At 41.3% G+C, this 25,831-nt stretch overlaps 5 protein-coding genes across 10 annotated transcripts; 2 read left to right on the top strand and 3 right to left on the bottom strand.

Annotated features, from left to right (window-relative positions):
* Positions 1-40: 40 nt before the first annotated feature.
* Positions 41-3,341, bottom strand: sephs3 (selenophosphate synthetase 3). Its single transcript, XM_058051367.1, has 8 exons — positions 2,960-3,341; positions 2,465-2,568; positions 1,927-2,034; positions 1,698-1,852; positions 1,542-1,632; positions 1,348-1,447; positions 1,005-1,217; positions 41-874 (listed from the first exon to the last, which is right to left on the bottom strand). Exons 1-8 carry the CDS (start codon positions 3,234-3,236, stop codon positions 636-638), a joined length of 1,287 nt encoding a protein of 428 aa, XP_057907350.1. The 5' UTR covers positions 3,237-3,341; the 3' UTR covers positions 41-635.
* A 369-nt stretch (positions 3,342-3,710) lies between these two features.
* Positions 3,711-13,718, bottom strand: ikbkg (inhibitor of nuclear factor kappa B kinase regulatory subunit gamma). Of its 6 annotated transcripts, none has more exons than XM_058051425.1 (14): positions 13,364-13,718; positions 12,707-12,847; positions 12,109-12,368; positions 11,742-11,816; positions 11,102-11,287; positions 10,970-11,031; positions 10,317-10,364; positions 8,978-9,175; positions 7,970-8,122; positions 7,634-7,706; positions 7,420-7,554; positions 6,754-6,890; positions 6,290-6,387; positions 3,711-5,654 (listed from the first exon to the last, which is right to left on the bottom strand). In XM_058051425.1, the coding sequence occupies exons 2-14, from the start codon at positions 12,843-12,845 to the stop codon at positions 5,464-5,466; spliced, it is 1,755 nt and encodes a 584-aa protein (XP_057907408.1). In that variant the 5' UTR covers positions 12,846-12,847; positions 13,364-13,718; the 3' UTR covers positions 3,711-5,463. The 6 variants fall into 6 exon arrangements, with proteins under 6 accessions (XP_057907408.1, XP_057907409.1, XP_057907407.1 ...); XM_058051426.1 differs by lacking the exon at positions 13,364-13,718 and adding an exon at positions 13,020-13,325; XM_058051424.1 differs by lacking the exon at positions 13,364-13,718 and adding an exon at positions 12,948-13,325.
* A 407-nt stretch (positions 13,719-14,125) lies between these two features.
* Positions 14,126-17,325, top strand: LOC131104354 (transmembrane emp24 domain-containing protein 4-like). The gene is made up of 5 exons (XM_058051431.1): positions 14,126-14,348; positions 15,188-15,288; positions 15,392-15,517; positions 16,023-16,169; positions 16,233-17,325. The coding sequence occupies exons 1-5, from the start codon at positions 14,213-14,215 to the stop codon at positions 16,434-16,436; spliced, it is 714 nt and encodes a 237-aa protein (XP_057907414.1). The 5' UTR covers positions 14,126-14,212; the 3' UTR covers positions 16,437-17,325.
* A 68-nt stretch (positions 17,326-17,393) lies between these two features.
* Positions 17,394-19,820, top strand: LOC131104356 (transmembrane emp24 domain-containing protein 4). Its single transcript, XM_058051432.1, has 5 exons — positions 17,394-17,611; positions 18,227-18,327; positions 18,413-18,538; positions 18,707-18,853; positions 18,917-19,820. Exons 1-5 carry the CDS (start codon positions 17,473-17,475, stop codon positions 19,064-19,066), a joined length of 663 nt encoding a protein of 220 aa, XP_057907415.1. The 5' UTR covers positions 17,394-17,472; the 3' UTR covers positions 19,067-19,820.
* On the bottom strand, positions 19,185-25,772 carry plpbp (pyridoxal phosphate binding protein). Its single transcript, XM_058051430.1, has 8 exons — positions 25,624-25,772; positions 25,005-25,112; positions 24,398-24,433; positions 23,528-23,603; positions 23,308-23,448; positions 23,083-23,225; positions 21,302-21,400; positions 19,185-20,628 (listed from the first exon to the last, which is right to left on the bottom strand). Exons 1-8 carry the CDS (start codon positions 25,711-25,713, stop codon positions 20,449-20,451), a joined length of 873 nt encoding a protein of 290 aa, XP_057907413.1. The 5' UTR covers positions 25,714-25,772; the 3' UTR covers positions 19,185-20,448.
* Between the last annotated feature and the right edge of the window lie 59 nt (positions 25,773-25,831).

Raw genomic sequence — 25,831 nt, forward strand, 5'->3', positions numbered from 1 at the left:
TATATCTATTGAGTGAAGGCTCAAAAACAGACACTGCACACAAAATTAATGTTTTTTTAATTGTGTGATAAACAGGAAATCTACTGCTTTAGCCATCCAGCAAGCCAAGTCCATACCCCTCCCAAGAAAAACATCGACTCCACCCGTCCCCATTTGCAGGGGTTTATAGGGTGGAGCTTCATAAAAGTGGAAGACATAAGTGACTTGGAGCTGGATGACCAATCAGCTGATACAGATCATCTGGAACCAGTAATTTGTCCAGAGGAAGCTGCTCAAAATCTTCCTCTGGACTGAACTGAGCCAGATGCAACAATGAACTATTGGATTTCCATGGTATAAAGTCATTCACACATCATCTCCTTTCCAAATGCAGACAACAAAACAGGGCAGGCCCAGTCACCTTCACATACACACCTACTGAATTTGTAGCAGAATTAGGGATGACTCATTTGGAATGTTTTCCTCTTCACAGTATAGTACTCGGTCACTCAATCTGCACTTTTTGCTAATTAGGTTAAATTTGTTGAAGAATTAGAGTCAAGCATTACAGCCTAAAATCTGACAAGGTGAATTTCATTAGAAAGCCTTTGTTTAGGTAACCAACAGGAACACACACACACCCCAATGAAACAAGTCTATGACAAATTGGGGAGAGGCACAGGGCTTGCTGAGCTGTTCTCCCGGTTGGTTACTTGGCTTCCTCGTGGTGGAACTTCGATGATGCGGGGCTTGTCGATGATGCGAGCACGGCGGTCTCCTTTCTCTACAATTCCAATGATCCAGGCACCTTGACCTCCTAGCCCCGAGCCTTGGCTCTTCATCTCAGAACAGAACTTGGCGGCCTGCTCTCTGGGCAGACAAACCAAGAGTCCACCTGAAGAGAGAGCAAGAAGATGTCATGACGACGCTTTCATTTTTCCCTATCGCGTCTTTATTATGCAGCAGTTTTCATTGACAAAAATTAAACAATGTTTGAGTTTTTTTTTGTGTGTAAATTGTCCTACCTGATGTCTCTGATGATGTGCCCTGAACAAGATTGAATATGTTTCCGTATGCTTTACTGACGGCAGTCATCTTGGCTATAATTGGCAAGTTGTGAATAACAAAGGCCACCTCGTTGCGTTGTTGTCCTGCCAGGTTATTGGCGTGCCCCAACAGACCGAAGCCTGTCACGTCAGTTGCTGCATGGGCTTGAAACTTGTGCATGAGTCCTGCCGCTGGGAGTGGGGGCACAAGCATAATTACCAGAAAAGCTTGTATTCAAATACACACACAACATAAAGCCCACAAATGTGAAGGATGCGCTCATAATATTGTCTGACAGTCAACCAAGGGTGTGTTGCATACCTGTTCGGTTTAGTGTTGCCATGGAGAACATAGCTTCCTGATAGGCCTCTTTAACTTCTTGCTTGGTAATGACAAGCTTGATCTTGTTCCAACGTTCAGGCTAATCAGGTCGTCAAAATGAGCAGGGAGGGGAAAAAAAGTGTTTGTCAAGGGCTCCAAATCGCACTGGAGTGTACACAATGGCAGTCACCGACCTGTTCGAGCCACTGGTGAGCATTGACAGCCACCTGTGTCCCCAGAGGTTTGGTTAGGACCAAGACATCTCCTGGAACAGCTCCATCCGGCCTGGAGAAAATAAAAAGGAAGTTAAAATGAAGAAAAAAATGAGTTGAAGTACTCATAAAACTTACATGATGAACTCGCTGGGCTGGCAGACGACTGTGGCCACTCCTCCTATAATAATCCACGGATTGATCACCGTCTGGCCACCTGTAACCGAAGTCCCTCCCTCCTCGGCAGCATCACGAAAACCTTGAATCATTAGTGGCATGACACGCTCGCGATCCTGTGACGTGATTATATAAGAATCCCACTTAGATCATCTCAAAGACCATTTAACACACAAATGATAAATATTACCTTCTCATTCATCTTCTGACTGACACTGAGCAGCATCAACATGTTGTCACACTCAGTGATACCCATGGCATAAAGGTCACTGAGGACATTAGCACATGCTATCTTGCCCTGGGAGACAATGAGAAGACAGTAATAACTCGCACAGTAAAGATAACAAGGCGTGTCATGAGACACTCGGTTCACAAGATGATAAATATGACTGGATGTATGACAGTATAACTCTGACCTCCTGACGTCCACCATTGAGTCTGTTCCCCTACAAGGTATACCGTATAAAATTGCTTTTCTCTGATATTAGGGAATATGAATGTAAATGTGACTATTTGGGTGTTATTTTGTGTCAAGGTGGATCCATTGATGGTACAAAATTGATATAGAAGACCATAAAGAGGCTTTCTATGCCATAAGTACAAATATATTAAATGTATAAAGGAATCCTGCATTGCGGAAATGCACTTAGGTATCCAGTCTAACGTTATTTTCTTGCAAATCCAGCTGTGTCAATGATCACTTGAAGGGAGACAGAGCTGTTCCTCACCATCATGTAAGGATCCTCCACCAGGGGGTAGAAAAAGTCTGTTGTCTGGACTAATGAGAGTCCTCCGTGTCTCAGAGGGATCACACAGCAGTCCATTCCCACTCCTGGAAGAACACAGTCAAAATAAATGTGATCACGGCATTTTTTTTCATAATCTGTTGTTACTTTCCAAGTTACTCCCAGGAGAAAATAAAACGCATGATGCAGAGCAACCTTTGCCTTCAAAGCCTCAAGATATGCTGAATCATACTACATTGTGATTTGTTGTAAGCGTTTCCAAGTCTGATTTTTCCTGATTAATTTAATTTAGTTATTGTCTTAGCGCTTGGGTAAATGTCAAGGGTTACGAAGAAATGCATATTCATTCATACATGCTTGGAATTATTTGTGACAGCGGCTGTCATAACAACACGCGTTAGCTAGCAGTTTAGCAACCCTTGCTAACAACGCCGGGCGTCAGCTAGCTTTCCAAGACAACACAAATATTTTCCCTACCAAGCCGAGGGCCGGGCAACTGTTGCGTGAACTCAGGTGCGTGGTCTCCGTCCTTGCCCGGACCGTCGGTTCGGTCTGGCTCAAGTCCCGCCAGGAGTTTGAGCAGAGCCTCCTGCGGGACTTTGCAGCCTCATCCTTTCATGTCCGAGTAGGATGTGAGACGAAACCCGCGCTCCAGGCCATGTTCCTCGGGGTTGAAAGGCTTGTACCCAGGGGGAAAACACCCCTCAGTTCCCACCGCTTCTGTTTGGGAAGGCGGAGAGGTTGAGTCCGACATGGCTGCGAAGGGGGAGCCTTCAAGAGGACAACGCGGGAGAAAACACCACACTGCCTTAAGAGAAAGCTCGACGTTGAATGGAGTCCTCAGCCCGAGCTTGCTCTAATAGGAAACGCTACACTTTTGACCCTGCCAAAATAAAATAAACGCGGCCTGAACCTGAGCGGTTTTACTGTTTTGTGTTTCAAAAGTATCATTATGTTTCTCATGATTTATAGACAAAACAAATTTAGTGGCATATAGCAAGATAAGTTGGCGTAGCCTTATTCTTTTTGTTTACATTACCTTTATTTTGAATATAACGTGTGTTATTTCCTATTTCTGTCTTTGAGCCAACCACCAATGCATTGGCGTCACAAGTACTACTAACTACTATGTTGCCAAGTCTGCTTATAATTTAATTGCAAGAATTCTATTGTTTCACTGGCGAGACATGGCAACGAACAAATACAAATAGCACCACCACAATTAATGTCGTCAAACGTGGGCAGGGGATATGTGATTTATTTCGGAGGGTGTCAACAGATTTAAACAATTTTCTTTGCACCAACAGAGCAGCCATTATTACAGACAATAATCACACAAACGTTGACCTCAATGTTCTTACATTCATAATAATAGCTACAGGAAGTACGCAATAAAGGGCCTCAGTGATAAAGCACTGCAGTGACGTAGTATACACAGACACAGAACACAGAGAATGGTTACTTTGTTCAATAAGAGTAAAACCATCTCTAATACATAGTGTAAATTTTGAGGTAATGTAGACTTGCAACATTTATGTCCAAATATTTGAATATACATTTTATTATTTAAAGCTCACTAGGATATTTTCCCACTTTTAGGGAAATCGGAATACCATTACATGTTTTTCTTAATTTTTTTTTCATAATATATCATAGGTCCAAAAATTAACTACTGTTACAAACAGTGGAATATGCAATCAAAGACTACGTTCTCATTCCAGAGTTCAGCCATTCCCTAACTTATACCACTATCTTTGCAGAGTAGAGGGACAAGTAAAAAAAACACAGATCATTGATTGTGTACAAAGTCTGACAAAATGCACATATTTTTGCCATGACATAGGAAAATATGAAATATGAAAAAGGTGGCTCTCGGGAAAGCAACAAAAAAAGGAAAAGGAACTTTATAATGGAACAGCTACAGCAGAAAGTGAGTCGGTGGATCAGGTCAAGAGGAATAGTCTTTCATTTGCAAAAAGTCCTTGATTCCATCATAATCACTTTAATCCCCGTATTATACTTACTTAAATCGTGAATGTGTGTGCAAGTAAGATGCAACTACAAAAAAAAACTTTTTCTTAACTGTGTACAGAGCTGAGTGCAGACACCCTGACTACACTGATCAGCCATACCACTATAATCTCCTTAATACTGTATAGGAACTATAACAGCTCTGACATGGACTCCACAAGACCTCTGACTTGAGTGTTGGACTATCTGACACCAAAGTGTAAACATTAGACCCATGAAGTCATGAGATTGAGTTGGAGGGTCCCCCCCATGACATTGGCTCTAAATGTAAATTAGATTGAAATGTATAGACTTTGGAGATTGATTATGTTATACACTAAAGATCCCGCATGTCTGTAGTGTGGTAATTCACATTGGCCTGCTGAAAGGGGGCCATTGTCCCGAAGCAATATTGTCTCCAAAAAAGGATATACTTTGTGTGCAAATCATTCTGTAGGGTACAATTGCCAAATGACAATCATATAAATGACAAAACCCCGGAATTGCATTTTTTTAAATGCATCACAATGCAGATATTAACCGGTTTTTGTAAGAGAAAACAAGACTCATCACAACATTGTCTAGTTCTGAAGCTGACTACTGGAGGCACTTTGGACCATCAACTACGCTGTCAAGCGTTCTGACCCCCCATCCACTATCAGAACCAGCGTGAACTTTATTGTAGGAATTTATGCTTCAGCACCCTTCTGGGGATTCCAACAACATGGGAAATTAGCTGTTGCCAAGATATCAATTACCCTTATCAACCATTATTACCCTGTTGTTGGATCACTGGTTGTCCTTCTCAAGACCTTTTTTGGTAGGTACTAGCCACTCTTGCACAGATCCACTTTGAAGAAAAAGTGTTAATTGTAAAAAATGTCATTCAATTCACCTACAAAGGATTATAATGATACGGCTGGTCAGTGTATGTGTATTGTGGTTTCATGGCAAGATGAACTCTGCATCGGTTACTGTATACAGTCCATGACGTGAATTTGCAGGGTGTCCATATCTGGAGCCTGGTACTGGCACTTTGGACAACATAAATCTGGCAGATCCTCAACTCCTGCTGCTCCTTGATCACCGACCTGCACCAAAGCTTGACTGCGGTACAATGATGGAGGGGGTGCCGTATTGAAAGCTCCAGCAGAAAATCCACCTGAGAAAAGGTTAAATGATGGTCATGGTTTTATTTTAGTTGAACATGCGTACGAGTTTCAAAGAAATACTTCACACAATTCGATTCACAGTTCCACATGTCCAAAGGGAGTAGGAATCTGTTACAGTACATCTATTCACTTCCTGTTGTCCATATGCGATTATTTTTAATACATAGAAAGTGATAAGGTAACTCAACAGTGTGGAAATATATATAAATAAATTAATTCATTCGTTCATTTTCTACCGCTTATCCTCACAAGGGTCGCGGGGGTGCTGGAGCCTATTCCAGCTGCCTTCGGGCGAGAGGCCGGGTACACCCTGGATTGGTCGCCAGCCAATCACAGGGCACATATAAACAAACAACCATTCACACTCACATTCATACCTATGGACAATTTGGAGTTGCCAATTAACCTAGCATGTTTTTGGAATGTGGGAGGAAACCGGAGTACCCGGAGAAAACCCACACATGCACGGGGAGAACATGCAAACTCCACACAGAGATGTGAGATTATTGCTAATTAGTATTAATTTAGCTTTACTTAGGTTCAAATACACATTAAATTTTGTCAAGTGCTAAAATGTGTGAAAAGCAACTAAACTTTTTTTTTAGTTCACCCTCTGTTAGCGTACCATAGCTTGTCAGTGATGTACCTTGTGGAGGTGGAATATGTGAGACTCGTGCCGTAAAGTCCTCCTGGTGTCTTAGCTTCATTTGCTCCATACGCGCCCTGAAACAGTTCAAGATTCTTCATGAATTTGCTTAAATGCCAATTTGCCAATCAAATATGGCAATCAAATATTTCTTTTTCAACAGGGCCAGATCTAATCTTGACTATGTACCAAGATGCCTACTTGGCCACTGCTGTAAACCTCATCTCTCCTCCAACATCATATAAATTCAGGCCACAGGGACATCTGGATCACTAACAATCATAAAGGAAGATCCTTGACTTCCTCACATGGAATTAGTAGACAGTCACTGCTTACAGGGCAACAGCTGTCTCCTCCTCATGACCAGATTCACAGAGGAGTTAAGCAGACTTTATGCATTTGAATGATATTGGAAGAGCACATTTTTTTATAAAAACATTTACCGGGATGTTGCTTCCTGTTTGAGCCTGTCAATCTCAGCCACGGCTTGAGTTAACTGATCCTGCAGTTCCTCTTTTTTCTGGTTCAGCTTTTCCCTTGCTTCTCGTTCTGCTAGAAAGTCTGCCTTGTAGATCTCAGCCTGAAAACAAAAGCAATGACAAGTGAGTCACATACGACAGGTTTAGGGTTAGAAAAGTCGAAAAAGTATAATAGGCCCCCTTTAACACTTGCATTTTTTCTTATTTCCTTACACAAGTATTTAGAAATGTAAGGTTGTCTCATGTTGACCAGAAATTGTTATCAAACTGATAACCACACAAAGTATAGTATAGCTACTTCAGTAGAACAGAATCACTGTCAAATATCTTCATTACAGGAAGTCGATGGATGAAGTCAATGTGTTGCATTCTGTTGCACTTTTAATGAACCGATGAAGAACCCCATCCGAAGTAAGTAACATTTGTACTTGATAGCTTATAACAATGTGTCCAATCAGTGAAAACAATGCAGTCATGTGTGACACACTTACAGGAATGCAAAACGAACGGATCATTTATAGTAATGGGATCATTGAGTTGTGCATAGACTGCATGTCTGCTCAGTTGATGAGACAAACACTGCAGGAAGCGGTTTGTATTTTTGATCCTCATGTCACCCAGCAACCATACCTGTGCAGTGAGGACAGGAACGGTTTCCAGTGAGCCTTTTTGTTGCTCTGCCTCCTCTTTCAGCTTGTCAATCAGGTCCTGCTTTAGGGCGAGTGCTCTCTCTGCTTCCTCTAGTCGGCTGCACAAATCTCCTCCCTGAAAACAGGAACCCCATAAAAGTTAAGTTACAAACCTGTTTGGGTGGGAGTTAATCGGTCATTAAATGTATTTTTACCTCACTCTTCAGTTTAGAATCATAGTCTCTAAAGAGACACGTGTAGGCATGCTGAAGCTGTGTCAGTTTTTTTCTAAGAAATAAGAATGGAAACAAAAGGGCACTATTGAGTGAATTATACCAAAGTAATCATTCAGTAACAATTTATATAAATAGCAGAATTGGTCACAAAATAGTCATAGCTCACCATAGTAATAACAATAATCGTACTTGTAAATTAGCAATAAAGGCAGTTTTCATAACTGTGAGTTAGATGAAAAAGAAACACATTATAATGATTTCTCTAAGTAACAATAGTGAAGACGTGTGTGTGTGTGTGTGTGTGTGTTGCCCCACTTTTCCTCTGTGACAACATGTCTCTCGGCCTTCAGTGCTTGCTCCAAGCTCTGAATCTGCAACAGAAGTTTGTCCATATTCACGTGATGCTGACTCCTCTGCTGCTCCAGTTCTTGTTCTGCCACCTGCAGGGCTTTCACCTTACTACACAGCCTACACACAGGTACAGAAACAGTCACATAAATAAGCACATGGAGACTCATTTTTAAATACAGTGGAACCTCGGATAGCATCCGCCCCACTTACCATGTTTTTTTTTTTTTGAATAATGTTGAAAACGTTCACCTTTGTTTGCATGCATTCTCTGGTTCAATATGTACAATATGGCAAGCGTCTTGTTGTGTTATTATTACACTGCGTCCAGCTATATTCCTAATATTTTTTTTCATTCAAAAAAAAAACCTTCTTTATTAAAGGCATAGTTCAGATTTTTTTTAACATGAAATTGTATGAAACCCAGCGACTCACTCGCTACTTTGAGTTCTAGTCGGATTTCTGTGCTGAGGTAGTTTCATAGTCTTAGTTTCATGTTTACTTTCACTATCCCATCATTAAACTCTGTGAAACTGGTGACGTGAATGTGCGAATGAAAGGTCTAAATGAACACTTAATGTTACTTTTGCATTCATTGAAGACTGCTGTGTCAGGAAGGTGGTGGTTGATATTGGTGTCACATTGTGTCTTTGGGGAGAATCCTCAAGAATCACGTATTGAATGAAGGTAAAAGTAAACTTAAATGTTCATTTATCCCTTTCATTCATCCTTTATAAGTATCTATTTCCATTTTTTATTGTTTTCTGCATGTCAAACTATACTTGTAAAACTACAAAAACGTGTTTTGTGTTAACACCTTTGGCTTTCTGGAACAAGTTAATTGGATTTACATTATTTCTTATGGGAAAAATTGAGTCAGTTAGCGTATGTCTCGGTTTTAGGCAGACCTTCTAAAACAAATTAAATACGCTAACCAAGATTCCACTGTATCATTTTTAGGCAGTGGATACTTACTTGTCCTCAAGCATTTTGCGTTCATGCTCGCTTTTGTCGAGGGAGCTCTGCCGCTCATTCAGTTCAGCTAAAAGGGAAGTTGCCTGAGCTTTCAGAGCCTCACAGTCCTTGTCTTTTTGCTTGAGAAGGGCCTCAGTTCTGTCTCGCTGAGCAGAACTCTTCTGCAGGTAGTCAAGTTTCTCCTCCAGCTCACGATACCTATCAATTAAAGACAGACTCGTGATTAATTTGGAATAATTCTGTAAAATAAAGCCTTTTTTTTTAAAGGAGCTCTATTACGCTTTTTCCACTTTTCCATCCATCCATCCATTTTCTATATGGCTTATCCTCTGACCAATAAATGTAATTGGAAATATTTGTTCAGGTTTGAAGGACAGCTAACTTGCCTAAAGAAGTGGTTGGAGTTGCAGACTCCAGGTGAAGAGAAAAATATAGGACTGTTTTGTGAACATGGGCAAAGCTGGACTATCCGCCAATAACGTTGCTGAAGCCTGATGGTTTTCCAACGTTATTTGGTCATGTTGAAGAGTCAGAAGCGCAGGCTGTCAGTAAAAATTCATCAGTGTCCTAACTGTGTTTATTTTGTGTAAGCAAGCGGATGTCTGTGTAGCATTACAGAGTGTGCATACAGGGAGCGTCTTACCTGTATGCATGCAAAATACAAGCTCACAGATGTCTGGAATTGATAGTAGCCTTTCTCACCACAAACGTTGTATCTACCAGAGTTTTTTTTAAACACGTGTAGTCCTGTAGTCATTTCTTATCAACTCGTATACCGATAAAATTACAAAACTGGGGCTCAGCAGGAGTCTGGAAGTCCTTGGGAGCACTTTGGAGTGGGACTGTCACTACGCAATTCTTACCGGAAACGCAATTGATGCTGCGTGTGCCTACATCCAGTCGGCCTAGTTTGTGGGCAGTAACATTTTATACATGTAATCTACGCCTTCGTGGATGTATTTTATGGCAGCAATATTTGCCCCACCACCACCCCATTCCCAAAAACATTATTAAGATTTGAGAAATTACAACATAATCGATCCATTCAATACCATCTCTATAGTACAGTTTATAAGCCCTCTTTACTTGGTTCCATAAATTATTTTACGTTTGTATCGTGTGTAGCTGCTCTTTAGGACTCCCCAACAAATGGCCGAAAATGAGCGTAATAGGTCCCCTTTAACAACTAAATAGTATATTTTTCACAACTACTGTACACCACATTGGCAAAAAAACAGACAAAATAGGTTATAAGCAAGTCATGTCAGCAACAGCCACAGTACTGAACAGAGAGGATATTAGTGAAAGAAAGAAAAGCCACACAGAGCTGTGGGCTCACCTGCCCTGTGTGGCCTGAAGCTGTTCTGTGAGTTTAGCCAAGCTAGAGCTGGAAAAGGGAACAAAGAAGAAGAAGGAGAGAGATGGAAATAGATACAAAATAAGGCTGTGATTGGGAGAAGAAGGCCTCTCTCTATGCCGAAAGGCTTGGTTATACTTTCTTCAAGAACAAACCATGCAGAAATCAGCTTGAGAGACAGTGTGTCTTTCTACTCTGTGCAGTATCTTCTCCCAAACTGCAGGGTGTAGTGTATCAAAAACACATCAACTATGGTACTATACTAGAGCGGAAGAAGTTTGCCATTGTTTACTCCACTTTCAGAATAGCAATATTTGCCTGTTTACTTCTTGAAGAAGAGTAATCGTGTTGTATTTATTTGTTGTTGCAGCAGAAAAGGAAGAAAAGGTGGTGCACTCGTCCTTAGAAGAGGAGAGCTATTCGTCATTCTTCCCCCCACAAGGACTTGTACCCTGGCAGGAGAATGTGCTCACAACCTTGCGGATGCGTTTTAAAATGACAGGCTTAAGAAGACAATGCATCTATAGTGAGATAATTTAACAGCGTTATTTAGTCATGCTGCAGTTGACACACTGGGAATTTAGTAGTGTTAGCAGTCCAACAATGGAAATTTGAGAGCGGACAATATGTTATACCAGTCAGATGAATGCTGGGCCTCAGAACGATGTTGACCAACCTCCTCCGGAGCATTGCTTGCCTATCAAAGAGATGTCAGCATTTTGGATGACACGATCCATCAAACAATTTGAATTGTGTCAATTACCTACCTGTGCCTGGGCCAGTTTAGCCCACAGCTGGTCAATGCAGTGACGCATTCGCTCTCTGTCTTTTTCACCCTCATCCCTCTCCCTCTCCAGCTCTTCATTCTTTTTTTTCAACTCTTGCATACCTTCTTCCAGCTTTTCTTTGTGGCTGTTCAGTATTTGCAGGAAGTCGTTTCCACCCTCGGCGGGCTGTGGGGAGAGGTGTACAATGTGACCGTGTGAGGAAAGATTACTAAAGAACAAAAATGGAGGATTATCCAAATACAATATTATATTATATTGGCCGAGTGGTTTGATTCTCCGTGGGGAGTTTGCATGTTCTCCCTGTGCGTGTGTGTGGGTTTTCTCCAGGTACTCCGGTTTCCTCCCACATTCCAAAAACATGTATGTTCGGTTCATTGGCGACTCCAAATTGTCCATAGGTATGAATGTGAGTGTGAATTGTTTATATGTGTGATTGGCTGGCGACCAGTCCAGGGTGTATCCCGCCTCTTGCCCAAAGACAGCTGGGATAGGCTCCAGCATACATACCCGCGACCCTAGTGAGGATAAGCGGCATAGAAGACGGATGGATGTGTTCTATACTGTACATTAGAAATAACATTGCATGCCGCTGGTGTCAATATCTACAATTAAACCTTACCAAGCTGCGCGGCGGAGTTGTCTGAGTGTGCTGATCTGCTTCTTCTGCCCTCTTCCTGTCCCGCTGGTCCACTGTCTGAAAATCATAGAACAAATTCACATGTTGCTTGTTTATATTCTAAATATTGTAGCATTCCATAGCATGGTTGGGTTGCCTTAGTTTCTATTTATTCACTGTCTCTGAGGTACAGCAGGCAGGGAACTTGTGTCAGCCCTCCATGGCCATCCCTTGGCAATGTATGCCATAGATACTGCATTTAATTAGCATTAGTAAGACATTGCAGGGGTTCCCTCGAGGTAAGCTGAACCCATGATGCATGCATGTAATTCAGGTGATGATTTTCAGTTCAGTTAATGAACCAACCAACCTGCGATGCATCTAGGGGTCCATTCTTGGTTGGAATAGGCCCTTCAGTCTGATTGGAGCTACAGCAGTGGTTGGATAAGGAAGCTGGCCCATTCACCAGGCCCTGTAGAGAGTGGTTCTCCTGAGCCAACCTCTCTACGAGGGCCCTGGCTTCCTGGAAACGACAGCTAAGAAATTCTCTCTCTTCCCTTGTCTTTCGCTGCCAGCCCTCCATCTCTTCACAGCGCTGACGCAAGGCTAGGTTGCTCCGCCGCAAGGCCTCTGGGTGAAGAGAAAAAAGGGGCAAGTTGTCAAACAAATGTACACAAACTCATTTTTACAATAAAAGGTGACAGGACAACACATCAATTCCTTAAAGACATGAAATAAATAATAATATCCAGTATGCTGGTCTAAGTTGTATGTTCATTTTTTTCATGGTTTTACAGGAATACAATTAAAACTGGTGAAAATGTATGTAATTTTAGTGTCCCAAAACTATTGTCTGGTGATATGACAGATTGTAATATAAGCAGGCCATCTGCCATAATAATGATTAATTATGTGTGCATCTTTTGTAATCCACAATACACACACACACACACACAAGTACACCGTACCTCTGAGTTGCTGATTGTCTCCGAGCAACCGGGTCACCACTTCATTGCCTGCCAGCTCCGGTGGGACCCTGAGGGCCCCCCCACTGTCCTCTCCTGACATGTCCCACTGCAGTGGACTGTCAGGCTGGGGCTGCACCATCCCTGGAAGCACATGTATACGAGTACATACACACACAAACACACACTACAGTAGACACACATAATATGCGCCTATCTCCTTCATACAAACAAAGGACGTTACCCGACACAAGCATGTTCGTGTACTTTCATTTGAAACCTTCGATGACAACGGTTCCGTCCACGAGTGCCATACCTTTGTGCCACTAACATCTGTACCACACGAACATGGATAGAACCTCGTACGTTACTGCAGGAAAACATTACGTCATCCAAAAAGGATGGGTCTAAACGCGGGACGTACGATGTGAAAATGCCTGCTCACATTACTATTATTATTATTTTCAAGCATGTTAATCGCGTAAAATGTATTTAACACAGTCGACATTTTCACTGTCTATTGAATACGAAAATTAGTCGTGTTTTGTTATACAGCTCGATATTTATCATGCTTCCACACGGTATTGATACAATGTACAAACAATCAACAAACCAAAATGTATTATACCTTTTATAAGCAGATATGAAACACAGTGTTACCTTTTATTATTTTCCAGTGTTGTTATCCGGACAAACGGGCAGCCAGGCAGTCGCTGGCTAACAACCTGAGAGTGAACCCAGCTAGGTAGCCACTTACACAGGCTAATGCTCCACAGCTAGCAACTTAGCTTGGTCAGCTAGCTAGAAAATGATTATTTGGGCTCTCAGAAGCACTTGTTGACAACCATAGATATTGACAGCGTCAACGTTGAATACTTCAGCGACTGGGTTGTTCCTATATTTTCAGGTTTTCCTGAAACGTTATGCGTGGGTTGAAGTTAACTGTCAAATCCATGACGAAGAGAGTGTTGTTAGCATGCTACGAGCACGTAAACCCCGTGTTTACGCTCTCAGGCAGAAGGTCCTAAATTCAATAATAACAATAAAGATATCAAACATATCTGGGATTAACAAAAGCAATTATGATTAAGCAGATGCTCTGAAATACTCAAACAAATCTATCAAAAGCCAATTTATTATTTGTTTTTTTATTCATGAAATATTAATTTTGTTTGTGCTTCCCTGACCAAATTCCTGCCAATGTCAGACATTCCATATTGTTATTGTTAGCATTAATAACACACAACTGTTTTGCAGTGCGCAATGTGATGTTTTCTAATACATATGGTTGTTTTTACAAACATTAAAATGTAATTATTTAGAACCCTGCTCCTCATCGACTTTGATACAGTTCAAGAGAGACAAAACTCAGGGGAAAATTAAAAGTAATCTGTATACAGGAAATCCCCATCCCTTTTCCGCATTGGGTGATGACGTCGCTTGGTCACAGCTACAGTGGCGCTGTGTACTTTTAGCTAATGTGTGGTAGGTAGTGGAAGAGGCTTCAAAATGCTGGTCATCCCAACAGCTGGCGTTATTTTGATAGCAGTTTGTATTCATTCAAGTTACGCACTCTACTTCCACATAGGAGAAACTGAGAAAAAATGCTTGATTGAAGAAATTCCAGACGACACCAGAGTTGTCGGTAAGCAGTGTTGGGCAAATTACTTTTAAAAAGTAGTTACAGAACGGAATTACCTCTTCTTATATGTGTAGGTTATCAGGGAAAGTAATCATGTTATTGTGAAAAACATTCAAATATACGTGTGCCGTTGAGCCCTTACAGTATCAGTCTATAATGGAGGGATATGTCTTCACTGTTGCCAACTCCTCAGTAAGTGTTTGATGACGTCATCAGTTGTGATCGTAGTCGGTAGATGGCGTCATCGGTTAATTTGCATATGACATAAGATATGCTGTAGGAAAAAAGCCTAACCTCCTCGGAGAGACAAAAAAGTGAGTAAAAACACCTTAATTATGTTTACAACTACACATAAACTTGATTATTGGTCTAAACTTGATTTTTTTTTATTTTAAATTGGCCAACAACAATTAAATTATTTTAATATTTTATCCCGGCGACTAAATAATTGCCAACGTAAAAATTACATCCAGAGTCGCCTCCACCCTCCACCCTTTATCTTTAGGACTACTAAAAAACTTTTAACACATTACTCCATCGCATGTTCTGACACACTGGCAGGTAAGTAACCGAGTCCGATTGAGGCTTCATTGTGATGAGTAGTCATTTAATGACAATTAAGACACATTTATGTTTTAGATCCCGCTCTATAAAACCAGAATGTTGCCAGATTTAGCTACAAACTCACCAAGTTGGCAACACTGCCTGTGTTTTGTGATGTTTGGATTTCCAAAGTCCATGAATACACCTCATCTGGGTTTGATCGGTGGAACTGTTGTCATGTGAGTATGGGGAGGAAGCGGCCATTCTACTACACTATAATGACTTTTGCCTCTTTACAGGTAAGTACAGAACTCAGCTTTGGGACAAACCAACCAACTCTTTTCTCCAGTCGGCCCCCAGTATTGGAATGCATGTTGAAATTAAGGATACCGATTCAAAGGTATGTATGAAATGCTTAAATAGGACATGTGGCTGTCAAACACAGCTCCAGTACATACAGTATAGAGAAAATCTAAGGATTTGACTTTCTCTGACCCTTTCAGGTCATCCTGTCTCGTCAGTATGGATCTGATGGCCGGTTCATCTTCACATCTGATACTCCTGGAGAACACAACATCTGTCTGCACTCTAATGCTACAAAGACAGAACCCTTTTCTGGAGGGAAACTGGTAGGACCTTAGTTGCTGGCATAGGGTACTGATAAAGCAATTATAAATGATGCTAATGATAAAGCAAGGCTGCCAGACCGGACTTTTGTCACTAAGGCTGGATTTACACATCAGGGATGCACATATTTGATTGGATATTCCATACCATTTAGTTGGACGAGACTGACCATTTGATCTGTCAGGTTAAATGCAGATACCATTGCCATTACTCCCCTCACTGCACTTTGATATAATTTTATTTAGTGGTCTATGCACCTTTTATTGACTGGGAATTACATCGACAGGTGGCAGATGTAGTAAATGTTGAAGTTTTGTCCACACTCTCTATGGTTGTTTGTGAGCATGAGGTGGCTGAATGTAACGTTGCATTTATAATGGGAAATATACAATATCATTTTGCCTTAGCAGACATAGTAGTATAATAATTGAAGTGTACTGATGTGAATGTGTCCAGCTTAAGTCCACATTCAGCCCTTGAACCACCTGCTTGCCTGCTATGTTGCAGAGACTGCACCTGGATATTCAGGTTGGAGAACATACCAATAACTACACAAATATTGCAGCCGTGGACAATCTGACAGAGCTGCAGCTGCGTGTAAGGCAGCTTCGGGATCAGGTAGAACAGATCCAGAAGGAGCAAAATTACCAGAGGGTGAGTAACACTTAAAAACTGCATTCTTTTGTGCTACAGTGGCTGAATGTTGTCTTTGCCTAGTTTCAAGAGAAGCACTTCCGTATGATCAGCGAGAGCACCAACCAACGCGTCCGCTGGTGGTCCATCACCCTGATCTTGTGGTCCATCGCACAGATGCTAACTCTCATCATCACAGACGTATGGCTGAAAAAACACCAGAAAAGCGTCTTTGAAGATGAGGAACAGGTTTATTTTATTAATATTGATTCTCCGAATGACTATTAAGGTCATGTGGCAATAGAATCTAAAGGCAAGGGCAACACAAACGAGGTTTCCAAGATTAGATTGTCAGCAATCTCACTTGGTCATTTCCCCTGCCTATTCAGAAATGTATAAATGATTGCTGTTTCGTGGTAGACTGTGGTCTATTATTACTCATATCCTCAGTACTTATTTAACTGGAAACCATTACACATTACAACATTTATTTCAGTAATGACATTGCTAATACATTTGATAGACTATAGTCTAAATCATTGTTATCATTGACTTGCCATGAATTCAACTAATCACCCAGATAAACAAATTAGCTTTAAGCTGTGATGTTTGGTAGTCCTAAACCATATGCACTTTAAGCAACTTTAAACAGTGCTATTAATGTACGTTGTTAAGACACATACCTGTCCTTGTTTTGGGGGGAATCTGAAAAAAGATAAATGTAGGTCTTTTGGACCGTTTATTAGAGCAATTAAATTTACAATGTATTGTTTCTGGATCCTGCTCACCATCATGGCGGCCAAACCTGCGCGGGTCATAATACGGAAGTCATTGTAACTCTAGACTCCTTTGTTTCAACATACCTGTCAACCCCGCTTTTGGACTCTCAGGCAGAACTTCCTCAAACCCAAAACAAGCATGTCTGGGATGAACTACTACAAAAATATTGACCAAGCTGATAGTTTTGAGGTCTTGACCGTGGATTTGATTGTAATGTATTTTTTTAAAGAAGCAATTTATGATTTCATTTGTATTTATCAAAATTATATTTTCATACTATGTGTTACACAAGCCATTTTATTAATTTCTAGCATTGATATAACAGTTTTTTGCAATGTACATTGTGATGTTTACGAATACATAACGTTGTTTTCAATAAAAGGCAATTGTTTTGAATATTCGATGTTATCGTCGACTTTGATAAAACTTGGGAGATACAAACTCAGGGCGAAATGAGACTTCCTTGTTTCGCATTGGGTGATGACGTTGCTTGGGCATAGCTACACTGACTGTCTGTGCTTTTGGCTAATTTGGAGGAAGCCTCATGATGCTATCTGTCGCTACAGCTGGAGTAATTTTGCTAGCAGTGTGTATTTATCCAAGTTACGCACTCTACTTCCACATAGGAGAGACTGAGAAAAAATGTTTCATTGAAGAAATTCCAGACGAGACCATGGTTATCGGTAAGACGTCGGCTCGTTAGCTTAAGAAAGCTAGCTAGCAATATACGCTGTCAGCCGGTTCCATTCAAGGCGTCGAATATCTCCCATTTTCCCATTTTACAGTCTAAAGAACGGAATACAAACTACCCGTTCCACTACATTTCATTTTCGAGATTGAATTATCAATCTTAACAATTGGTAATGAGTCCCAAGTAAAACTCAGTAAACGCGTTGCTGCTCAGTATTACACATACTTCAATATGTCAGAAAAATGTTTACTTTTGGTACTTGTTGAAACTAACTAGGTTGTAGAGTCAAAGAAATATATGCTGTAGATGTGATTTTAAAAGTATAGGTTATGTTCGATAATAACACGGTTGAGTTTGCAGCAGCTATAGTGTAATATTTCCACAGTGAACTGAAATGAGGAAACTCTATAACCAGCAATTATAAATTAAGGGTCTTTTCTGGAGAAAAGTTAATTTTTTTAAAAACGCGACAGGATATTTCTTTACACCTCATTACTTTGTACAGCATCTTTATGTCACAAAAAGTACTGTTGCTCTTATTAATATCATGTGGCAGTTCTTTATGTAATCATCGGTTGACATAGTAATAACTTGTGTCTCTTTACAGGAAAGTACAAAACTCAGCTTTGGGATAAACAGACCAATTCCTTCCTCCCGTCCACTCCTGGTCTTGGAATGCATGTTGAAATCAAGGATCCAGATGCAAGGGTGTGTATGGAATGCCATGGCTCTAAAATACGTTCCAGTACATATAGAGAAAATGTATAGACTTGCTTTTCTTTGACACTTTCAGGTCATCCTGTCTCGTCAATACGGATCTGATGGCCGGTTCACCTTCACATCTCATACACCTGGAGAACATCAGATTTGTCTGCACTCCAACTCTACGAAGATGGCTCTGTTTGCTGGAGGGAAACTGGTAGGACCTTAGTTGTTGGAATATGGGGCACTTTGATAGAGCAAGGATGCCAGACCTGTTTTTTTTGTTTGCTTTTACTGTGTGCTCACATTATTGTACACAATAAATAATCTACACCAGTACATTCACACATTCATTGCTTGAAATGCCTGCTTTGCAATGTTGCAGAGAGTGCACCTGGATATCCAGGTTGGAGAACACACCAATAACTACCCTGAAATTGCAGCAAAGGACAAACTCACTGAGCTGCAGCTCCGTGCCAGACAGCTTCTGGATCAGGTGGAACAAATCCAGAAGGAACAAAATTACCAGAGGGTGAGTAACATTTAAAAGTGTACTTTCTGCGGGCCCGAGTAGCTGAACGTTGTCTTTGCGTAGTATCGAGAGGAACGCTTCCGTATGACCAGCGAGAGCACCAACCAACGCGTCCTTTGGTGGTCCATCGCCCAGACGATTATTCTCATCATGACGGGCATATGGCAGATGAAGCACCTCAAGAGCTTTTTTGAAGCTAAGAAACTGGTTTAACCGGATTGTGAAGAGGAGACAGACAGACTTGAATGACTGGAACAAAGCCTTGCCCCCCCCGCGCCTCCCTCCGAATTCAGGTGACTTTTTGTCGGCCATGGATGATGAAGGGAGTTTTAGTACAACATCCCAGTTGCCTTTCTCGTTTGTTGTATTTGCCTGACATCCGTGCACATCTTTTGGTTGTACAGCAGCAGATACGCAACACAATGACACCCATCTTTCATTTCGAGTGGGGTTTCGTCTCTGGTAACCATTGGCTTCACCATTGCCAACACATCGTCCCTTATTTAGACACTAAATGAATGATAAGTTTATAATTTTATAGAATGTTTGTTCACACACAGCCACACCCCGTGATTCTTGTAGTTGCAAGAACATTGGAGATTTTTTTCCAATATTGTAACAATGTTTATAAATGTCAAAGAACTGTGAGATTTTTCTTATTGTATTGCTTTATTGTAGCTAGCATTCATTTACTTGGTGTTCATGAGGTTTTTCGCGATGTGATATAAGGGGCTTTAAACATGGATGTTTGGGTGCCAGGATTTATTTATTATTGGAATGTGACCATATTCTGTATACAAGTACAGTTCATCCAGTTTAATACTGAAGGCTTCAGTCATGCATGTATGGGTTGTTGATTTTGAGATTTTTCTCTTATTTTGTTAAAATGTCCGCTTCTTGATGCACTACTGTCAGACATTATCTTCATGAAGAAATGTGGAATTGCCATAAAATGTTCCAGCATTGATGTTGTGTGGATGTCACCTCCCTGAGCTTAGTAAAGACAATTGCTTCCATTTTTTTCAAGTCACTACATCATACCCAGCAACTCTAGGTATTTTACAGTTCAGAGCAAGAATCTAAATATTGAAAGTCTATGACATTTTTTGTGGAGACTTGCAGAAATCCAATTTAGCATAGACTGCCTTTCATGTATATATATATATATATATATATTTTATAATTCACTCTTGGCTAAGGAGGCCACAAAAAACAAACACTAAGTGCATGAAAAGTCCTCATAAACGCTAAGTGATTTATTAAATCAAGTATTTGTTTCACCTGCACAACAAAAAGGTACGTTGACGTGAGACAGTCAAGCACGTTGGGTTAGACTGATAAAAAAAAAAAGTACAACGTGACAAATTACCTGAAATCAACAGGATTTTAGCAGGTTGGTCTATCTTGTAGCACAGCTCAAAGTACCAAATGTTAGCAACACCTGTTAAATGGAACTATTTTTTTAGTGACTAAAATCCCCCCCCTCCAAAAAAAAAAAATGATTCCACTTGTGTGAGGAGTCTTCTGTACCGCTGTTACTTTCACAAGATGAAAAGTTTCATTATTTCTCTTACAAATGTAGCAGATGAGAGTTGTTAGTGTTCAGATACTGTGAGGTGCTGCATTTTCTTGGCGGCCTCTTCTGACACCAGTTTGGAGGTTTTCTCAGGGCTGGGAGCGGGACTGGGAACTGGAGTGTTTGCTGCGCTGTTGGGATATTCCCTATTGCCGAAGATGATGCTTCCCACGCGCACGTTAGTGGACCCCACCTCGATCTGCAACACAGCAGCACTGCAATGTAGCAAACTTCCTACTACGTTTGTTTTTGCAAACAACAAAACAAAGAGATTGTTCATTCATTCATTCATTTTCTACCGCTTATTCCTCATGAGGGTCGCGGGGGGTGCTGGAGCCTATCCCAGCTGTCTTCGGGCGAGAGGCGGGGTACACCCTGGACTGGTCGCCAGCCAATCACAGGGCACATATAGACAAACAACCATTCACACTCACATTCATACCTATCAACCACATAATATTATATTTACCATTAATAATAATCGGTAGCATGGCTGTGCTTATGCTACACAAAGTATTTCCATTCTAACTTGTCCTCAAGCAAGTCTAATGTTTATTAAATTATGCTCATTTTTCTGCCTTTGTGTTGAGTTGTGGACTCCTATAGAGCAGCTACACACAATAACCAGCAAAGCAAGCATTCTAGATCTTCCAGAACCTGCACCTATTCCAGCTATATTTCTTTGGATTTCGTGCTTCCTGCGAACACGGTCTGTTTTAATTTCTTCCACCCATGTCCACCCCTCATCAAGGCACGCCCACTCAAATTTCTACTTCATTGCATATCTTGTGGCGACTCTTGGGAGCGCTTTGACGCAGCATTAAAATGCTATTACACGACAAGACATCAAGCAAAAAGAGTTTGCTACTCACCGCATGTTCGAAGTCTGTGGACATACCCATGCTTAGCTCCACCTCCTGCAGCGGCAGCTTCAGACTATCACAAACCTCCTGCCGCTGAGTCAGAAGCATCTACATGGAAGTATACATACTTTAGTGCAGTGTTTTTCAACCTTTTTTGAGCCACGGCACGTTTTTTTACATTGGAAAAAAATGTTACAAAATGTTACAAAATGTCACCACGACCTCACACGTGCATCAATAAGGAACAAGGTAGGTGTTGCCACACGGACCAATATTACATTGCTCTGCCAGTCTTTACACCACAGACACTCCACAGTAGCCACGTTTTTACATCACCACTTTTTCTCTTTCCGAATGACCTTTCAGGAAACAATGGTATCCATAGAAAGGAATATTCCAATCTCTTGTGTACATGCGCCGTGAAAATCAAACAGAATAGTCAATAGGGAATGCCCAGTAAAACGTAAACATAAACATCAAATGATACCGGCTTCCCCGAGTTTTTCTTTCACTTGTTGGAATAACTCCGTATTGCCAGTTTTTCATCTGTCCAGTCTTGAAATTTAGTTTGAATCAAAAACAAACTTTGCTTAGTCCAGTGCCGATTGCTGGCCTCCATTTTTAAAACTGAAGAACGTTTGGATCTGCGTGTTAGGTCATATCTGAGCATGCACTGAAAAGAACGCACCCGGGATAAATTTAAACAGGAAAAGATCAAATTCAATCTTGCTAGTATTTTATAATTAAACTCAGGACATGTTTTATATAGATATATATTTTCTTTTTTAATAAAACTGCACTTGTGAATAAAGTACAGAAGGGTTTAGATTCTGTTTCACAGATGGCGGTAATGCACACGAAAGCTGCTTGCCAACCGCCAATAAACAACAGAAGAAGAAAAACACCACGAAGAAGAAGACACCCTGACAACTTTCCGTTTAAGCAGATACAAGATACCTCAATCGGATTGGTTCAAGGAATATTCCATCCCTGTTCAATTCTTTCCGTTTGAGCAAATAAACCAAATGCAATTGGAATATTTGGGTCCATGTATACTATTGACATAATATTTGCAAATGATGATTAATAAATGTTAATTATAAAAAGTGATATCGGATAATTCCTCACGGCACACCTGACGGTTTCTCAAGGTACACTAGTGTGCCGCGGCACAGTGGTTGAAAATCACTGCTTTAGTGAATGAGAGAGTGGAAAGGGAGAGGCGTCTCTTTGACCACATGTATATTAGACATGCATTAGTTCCACACCACCAGCTGAGTAGTGCAAACAGCATTTTAAAGCGCATGCAGAGGTAGATAAAGATGCTGGATGCTGGATTAACTCATCTCAAAATCCATTCATTCATTTTCTTCCGCTTTTCCTCACGAGGTTCGCGGGGGTGCTGGAGCCTATCCCAGCTGTCTTCGGGCGAGAGGCGGGGTACACCCTGGACTGGTCGCCAGCCAATCACAGGGCACATATAGACAAACAACCATTCACACTCACATTCATACGTATGGACAATTTGGAGTCGCCAATTAACCTAGCATGTTTTTGGAATGTGGGAGGAAACCGGAGTACCCGGAGAAAACCCACGCATGCACGGGGAGAACATGCAAACTCCACACAGAGATGGCCGAGGGTGGAGTTGAACCCTGGTCTCCTAGCTGTGAGGTCTGCGCACTAACCACTAGCCCGCCGTGCCGCCCTCATCTCAAAATTGTGTTCAGGATTTAATCCTAACAAGATTCTAAACAGCCTGAAAAAAAAATCATAATGTTTGTTTGTACCTGGAAGTCTGGATTTGGGCCCAGGGTGAGGTTGTAGCCGTAGCGCCCAATGGTCATAAGTCCTGAGAACTGCAGGGCGGAGCATTTAGACATGATGTGCTTCACAGTGTCGACGGTCTCCTCTGGTGGGAGGCCGTGTTTACCTACAGTTTGCATGTAAAACAGCATGTGAACACACAATATTCAAATCTGGTTCGAAATTGCAACGCTGGAGTCAACACAAACTCTGTTCGCCGCTGGTGTTGAGCTGCACCATGATCTTTAACCTCTGTGTGCTCGCTCCTCTGATGCGTTGCCAAGAGCTGTTGACCTTATCGGCTAGTTTGGCCGAATCAACCGTCTCCACCAGGAACAAGTTGGGCACGCCTGGGGAGAAGAAGAAGACCAAACCTGGTGTATCTTTCTAAACATGTGGTTGTTAGCAGGCCAGCTTGCATTGACTCACCCAAAAGTTTGTTGACATTATTCTTCTGTAGATGACCGATGAAATGCCACTTGATTTCTGGGCATGATTCTAAAATCTAAAAGGAAGATGATTTATAAAACAGGTTGGTTTTTGCTAACATCGAACAAATTTTAATATTAGTCAATGTCAAAATACTTCTCTACAAGAGAGGAGAAATATGATCTCAGGGAAGAACTAAATTTGAAACACTTATATGCTAGAACAACGTTAAAAAGCCATAGCATTTCAGTATGTGGAATCAAACGATGGAATGGATTGAGTAAGGACCTCAAACAATGCACAACGATGAGCCAATTCAAGAAACAATACAAGCAGTTGATGTTTGCTAAATACAAGGATGAAGAGTCTTGAACCAGTCATGATGTGCTATATATATCACTATATTGACAGTTACTATGGTAACCATTAAGTCATTGTATGGTCATATCACCTCGTACTTTGGTACGAGGTGCATTATTAAAAAAAAAAACAAAAAAAAGCCTTAAACTGTATTATGGAAAGCAGGAAGTGAACAAATAGTTATTGATTGTAAAAGTACCAGATGGAGGGGTAGGATTTAATAAGCTTTGCTTCTTCTTACTCCTTTTGGACATGTGGAACTGTGAAGTGATTATGTGATGCATTCAATTGTAATCCGATGCATGTTCAAATGAAATAAAACCATAACCAAAACAACTGAACAAAGCTGAACCATCACACTACCTCCACCATATTTTACTGTTAGGCATGATGTTTTGTAGTTTTGTTGTCATTGACTTTTGATGATCTGAACATTTGAGCGGGAGAATATATATGAGGAAGCGGACAAACCCTTTAACCAACCCACTGTAGAAAACAGTGTCAACTCACCGCAGGATCTGAAGCTTTGTCCAGAAGTTCATTAACCTGGTGTTGAGACACGAGCATGTAGTTTACAACAGGGAGATTCTGAGATGCTGTGAACGCATCATTTCCCCACATGAACTCATTCATTCATTCATTTTCTACCGCTTTTTCCTCACGAGGGTCCCAGCTGTCTTTTGGGCGAGAGGCGGGGTACACCCTGGACTGGTCGCCAGCCAATCACAGGGCACATATAGAGAAACAACTATTCACACTCACATTCATACCTATGGACAATTTGGAGTCGCCAATTAACCTAGCATGTTTTTGGAATGTGGGAGGAAACCGGAGTACCCGGAGAAAACCCACACATGCACGGGGAGAACATGCAAACTCCACACAGATTGAACTCTGGTCTCCTAGCTGTGAGGTCTGTGCGCTAACCACTAGGCCGCCATGCCGCCCCACATGAACTCTTCCTGACCAATCAAATTTGCCCCTGAGCAGTGCCGAAATGGGCATGTCAACTCCCTAACCAATCACCTGCATCCTCACTTCCTTGTTGACATTGACAGGGATGTCTTTGAAAACCTCCTGTATTAGAGAAACATCAGCACACATACAATATACTCACATAATTTTCCCCAAAGTTACGCTGTCCTTGTCTGTAAGCTTCCACCACCATCTCTGGAGGTTTGGTTTTGCTGACTGCGACCAGGCGGGGCGGCACATCTGGTAATGTCTGAAAGAAAAACAACATCCTGTCATTTTTTGTCACATCAATTAATAGCATCCAATATAACAACAACTCTTAAATCAGACTTGACAAAGATCATAATAGTCAGTATTGACTGACACTGTCAGAAGGTTTGTGATTGAACAATGTGTTTATTTTATGTATAAAGATTGCATTGTGTGATAATATTAGAAGCACCATGCTTTGGCCAGAAATAGCACACTTGATTAGAAGAGGGAACAGCATGGTGAAATGTTGTTGTGTTCCAGACATAGTAAATAGTAGCCTAGAAATACACAAACGTGCACGATATCACGATGCATGCAGACACAGCATAAAGGAGCCAGGAATAGACCACGCATTATGTTATGAGACCCACTCTCTCGCATCCAAAGGTTGCCTGTTTGACAACCTTACATAACAGATCGTGCTTCAAACGCACCACGTTCAACACCGGCGTCCGAGGCTTTACATCAGCGGTGTTTTGGGGGCAGAAGTCCCCGTGTTCTAACCTTACCTTGGGCCGCCGTGACGCCGCCTGGTTCACTCGCTCCACCACGGACTGTAGCGCCTTGCCTACCTCCTCCGACATTGCTACTCTCCACATATTAAGTCAAGAGGCTGCAGCGTGCTACGTCTCATGTGACGACAATCACCTTTCAAAATAAAATACCATCGGAAAGGGAAGCTGGTTTCCGGCTAAACTACACTTCATTCACACCAAT

Source organism: Doryrhamphus excisus, chromosome 16 (assembly GCF_030265055.1).
Source record: "Doryrhamphus excisus isolate RoL2022-K1 chromosome 16, RoL_Dexc_1.0, whole genome shotgun sequence".
NCBI lineage: Eukaryota > Metazoa > Chordata > Actinopteri > Syngnathiformes > Syngnathidae > Doryrhamphus > Doryrhamphus excisus.